Source organism: Myotis brandtii, unplaced genomic scaffold (assembly GCF_000412655.1).
Source record: "Myotis brandtii unplaced genomic scaffold, ASM41265v1 scaffold155, whole genome shotgun sequence".
NCBI lineage: Eukaryota > Metazoa > Chordata > Mammalia > Chiroptera > Vespertilionidae > Myotis > Myotis brandtii.
Window position 1 is genome coordinate 2,896,881 of NW_005355621.1, and position 4,581 is coordinate 2,901,461.

Below are 4,581 nucleotides of genomic sequence, written 5' to 3' on the forward strand. Positions count from 1 at the left end.
CATCTGCCTCTCAGTAATGTCTTTCCCCCACCCCAGTAAAACACTGCTCCAGATTCCCCTTAAAAAGGCCAAAAGCAATTCAAATGTGCAAAAACAATGCCAAAAACAATTCAAGTGTGCAAAAATAATACCGAAAGCAACTCAAGTGTGCAAAAATAATACTGAAAGCAACTCAAGTGTGCAGAAATAATATTTTAGCCCAGAGAAACCAATTTTGGACTTCCAAACTCCAGAACTATAAAACATAATTGGTTTTAAACCACTAAATGGTAATCTATTATAGAAGCAACTGGAAACTAATACACCCAATAAAATATAAATTCCATGAGAGTTGGGTCATATTCTGTCCACCACTTTTTCCCTAGTGCCTAGAGCAGTGCCTGGCCACAGTGGGCACTCAAGTAGTTGTTACGTAAATCAACAAAGCACCAATTCCAATCGCTTGGTAACTGATTTCCTAAAACAAATGAAGTCATATCTAAACTTAAAATAAAGTGAATAAACCATGACAGAGATGGTCACCATGGAAGGAGGTGGCAGCATGGATTTTCTAACCCTGATCTAGAGAATGAGGCACCAATATGAGTGCTCACGATGAGCGAGCGATATGGTGCTACAGGAGGTGGGGTGGGGTAGGTGTATGTGTGTGTGTGCATGCGTGCACACTGTACGTACGTGTATTACCATTTAATTCTCACAATAGTCTTCCAAGCAGATGTCTTTCCCATTTCAGAAATGACAATATAAAAGCACTTAGAGATTAAGAGCCTTGCCCATGAACTAAGAATGGAACTCAAGTCTGTATGATTACAAATCTCTTCCTTTTCACACTATACCATACCCAATCGTTCATATTTTAAAGTACCTGTCGCATACACTTTCTAATTTTATCCTTACTGTTAACTTGAGATAGGTATTATTTTCACTTAGTAAAAAAAAAAAAAAAAAATACAAAAAGACCCTAAGGTTTACAGGTTCAATAATTTGCCCAAAGTCTCTACTAGAATATTAGAGGGTCAGGACCTAATCCCAGGTCCTTTGAACAGAAAGTGGTTGTTATATAAGAAAGTTCTAGTAAAAAAAATTTTTTGCCATAATATTCTCCTAAGTTCAGTTGATTTTATTGAAATCTGAAATTTGAGCCACTCTAACTATATTAGTGGGAAACCCACAAGATTTGCAGGTTGGTGGATACCTAAGTCTCTATAATTAAATTACCTATTGGTCAATTCACCTTTTTCTTCAAGGTAAGCAAGCAGTCATTTTAATTTCAAAGTGATAAGGCAACCCAGGTATCATGACAACCAGTAAAAACAAAACAAGTGGTTAATTTTATTTATATTTTAACAGCTATAACTGTAGAGAAGACCCCAAACCTTCACATTCTCTATTATTGCTTTGAGTCATCACTAAGTCTCAAATACTCCTGGTAAATACACTAGGCATTTAACAGAGCAATCTGGCGGCAAGTAAAGAACTGAGGCAAGATTTTTTTCTTTTTTTTGCTATCATTTTAAGAATATCTTTTCCTCAAACAGCAAGTCTCTGGAAATCAAGGAACTCAATTGGTAGAAAGAAACAGGCTAACGTGAAGATCAGTGAGACCAAAAGATGCTTTCCTGACTGCTAAATAAAAGGGTGATAGACAACCAGGAAGGGTCAGCATTCCTTCAAAATTTTGTGTGAGAACTGATCTGTCTACATTATGAACTGTGGGGGAGGTCAAGGGTCATGACATGCAGAACCTCCACTCAAACTGACTGGGAAATCTAAGGGTTAATTTGTTAGGAAAATAATTGGCCAAGTTTCATAAGAAATTTCTATTTTTGCTTAAAAAAACCCTTCAATATTACACATACAAAAACCTCTCCTCTCAATCTTGATGTCATTCATTTAGTTTTTGGATTTCCCCTCTCCATACCACACTAGACTTAATAGGAAAATTCATCATTATTGCTATGCAAAATATGTATCCACCTGCCAAATAATGTTTAATGGCAAAATCCACCAGTACCAAAGATTAAATTCCTATAGGGATCAAGAAAAGAAGCTTATAGGCATGCTCACTGCACCTTTAAAACTGCTTTCTTACAAACCCAAATTTTCAGGAATAACCTCCAAATAAGGCATTAGTTTATGTTTTAAAAAGAAAAAGGAGCATTTATGGCTTTATGAATAAATTAATCAATTATTTCAGTTGAAACAGGGGCAGTTCTAGGCATTGAAAGCCCTATTAAGAAATGCACAATTGAACTGAGAACAGATATTCAAGGCTGTTGTTACATAATGAAACATCACTGATTTCTGAAGGACACACGGTGTACTAGCAGAAATTACAAAGAAAAACTAGGAGTCAAAGAAGAAATTAACCAAGCAGATAAAGACTAGAACTAGATGTTAAAAGATTTTGTTTGAAATAATCTAACAAAAGTATCTTCTACCTCTGAGAATACTAACAGAAAAGGTAATTCATTTTTGCCCAATTTAACATTCAACTGGAATAAAGATCTTATGGTTTTCTAATGCCATAAACCTCTCACAATTCCCTATATTTGCCTCCATGTCCAGTATACCGTTCCTATCTGTGACCAACTCCTACTCACGTTTCAGCACTTAGTTGACACCTCATCTACTATAGTAGATACTATATTTCTTTTGAACTAATCACAGGAGAATTATTTAGAATGTGGATACCCACTAATTAATCTTACTGAGTCTTCCTAGCAATGAAGCAAAGCACCTGTTTGTGTGTGTGTGTGTGTGTGTGTGTAAGTGTTAACATTGCACATTCACTGCCCTATAGATAGTCTTTCTTTAATTTAGCATTTTTTTTACCCACTCTTTCCCCAACCTGATTAGGAATCCCATATGGGATTCTCTTTATTCCCTGTAACAGAGGAATACAGTATCACAGAGCATAACTGATACTTTTTTTTTGCAAATTATAACATACCTTTTAATTTATGAAATTTGGAACTGAATTTTATTAATAAAGTCTTAAAGGACATTCAAAAAAATTTCCATGAACATGCCAGTGATTGTTTTTAAATAACAGATCATGACAACTTTATAAACTACCAAGAAAAATACACTGCACAGTAAGACAATTTCTGATGTTCTTGAAAATATTTTCTCACTTTACAAGAGATACAATATGGGCTTCTATTTAGGTTTTACACTCTATTTTGAGATGATACTTTAGAAAAGCCACAAAATGCACCCTATACTAAGAACAAAAATGTTTAGTAAGAGCTTTTAATCATAGCCTCTGAAATTTCAAAAGTCGCCACAATATTTTTCCAGTCCTGTAAACTCAAAGATATAACTCCTTGTTTCCTGCCATGGGAACTGGGATCATTTTCCTCACCCACTTGGTTAACATTAATGGGCTCTAATATTGGCAGCCTGTCTTGATCAAGCCTTATTCTTGCAAAACCATCCCTTATAATGAAAGAAACATAGAATATATTCTCCACAGTACGAGAAAAAGAATTTGGATCAATCACAAACTCAAAATAGGATACGGGAGTGTCAGGATACTTTCGAAAATACGTTTGCAACAACCCCAAGATTCTTTCTACTTCTTTTTCTGTCCCTTCTTGATTGCTACTCAGGTCCAGCCTCCTCAGCTTTGTAGGCATATCCACGTTTTCCTCCACCCTGGGAGCTTTTTTATGGTGTCCAGGTCGCCGCTTCGGTGCAGAAGACTCTGACTTGAATGAACCAAAAAGAAAGTGGAATGTTTCAGCTTGCGATATCCAGGATGTTGCTTCCTTATGTACTGTCTCCCAGAAGGAAAGAACTATGTTATCATCACAACCATTCAACGCATCATGTTCATCATCTTCCATCCAGTTCAGACCCACAAAAATAAACAGAAAATCACAAAATGCTACTTGATTAAAAAAGCTCATATCAGAGTTCAGCTGCTTTGCTTTTTCTTTACCCAAATCAGAAGCCAAAACAAGAAACTGGGCATCGAGAGCTGCTTCCCTTGTTCGGCTCACTCCATCAAACAGGACATTGGCTTCCTCCAGAGCCTCGGTTAATGAGTCGCTCGCCGTGTTCACGATGTCTTCCCGGTTCTGCTGGACGTTATAGATGAGCTGCCGGTACTGCCTGCGGATATTCCGGCATTTCTCCTCGTCAGCCACAAGCAATAGGAGATTTGGATCTATGTGGGCTGCCGCACAGCTGAGGTCGTCGGAGCAGTCCTCGGAGCAGCTGTCAGAGAAGCCGTCAGCCCCCATCGCCACTTCCAGCTTCAGGGGGTCCACCTCCTCGGCCTGCTTCAGAGAGAACGCACTGCTGGGGATGGCACTGCCGGGAATGGCACTGCTAGGGATGGCACGCACCACCGGCTCCTCTCCTTTCTCTTCGTCTCCCCGCAGGGAATCTTTTTCATCAGACATATCGGTGACAGCGGAGCTCAGGTAGCGCTCTGCTCGGGGCCTTCGCGATGTTTCTCACCAACGGCGGCAACTGAAGGCCGGTGTCAGGCAGAGCTGAGAAGACGTCCGCCCATGCGCAGGGCTGGCGTCGCAGGAGGCCCCGCCCCAAGCTCACCCGCCTCCCGACAGC

General features: G+C 39.1%; 2 protein-coding genes and 1 long non-coding RNA gene across 5 annotated transcripts in view; 1 reads left to right on the top strand and 2 right to left on the bottom strand.

Annotated features, from left to right (window-relative positions):
- LOC106725313 overlaps positions 1–340 on the top strand; it is a 4,524-nt gene extending 4,184 nt beyond the window's left edge. The window contains exon 3 of the long non-coding RNA XR_001361178.1: positions 68–340. This is a non-coding gene — a long non-coding RNA (uncharacterized LOC106725313). The remainder of the gene's footprint in view (positions 1–67) is intronic.
- The window catches only part of TXNRD1 (thioredoxin reductase 1), a 66,819-nt gene that overhangs the window by 49,953 nt on the left and 12,285 nt on the right, over positions 1–4,581 (bottom strand). The window lies entirely within an intron of this gene.
- Positions 337–4,550, bottom strand: EID3 (EP300 interacting inhibitor of differentiation 3). 2 transcript variants are annotated; one of them, XM_014536001.1, is made up of 2 exons: positions 4,343–4,550; positions 337–4,312 (listed from the first exon to the last, which is right to left on the bottom strand). In XM_014536001.1, exons 1-2 carry the CDS (start codon positions 4,410–4,412, stop codon positions 3,243–3,245), a joined length of 1,140 nt encoding a protein of 379 aa, XP_014391487.1. In that variant the 5' UTR covers positions 4,413–4,550; the 3' UTR covers positions 337–3,242. The 2 variants fall into 2 exon arrangements, with proteins under 2 accessions (XP_014391487.1, XP_014391486.1); XM_014536000.1 differs by having other exon boundaries at positions 337–4,549.

Bases quoted from the DNA above. Each gene is read 5' to 3' on its own strand.
- EID3 (XM_014536000.1), bottom strand. From the start codon at position 4,412: ATGTCTGATGAAAAAGATTCCCTGCGGGGAGACGAAGAGAAAGGAGAG.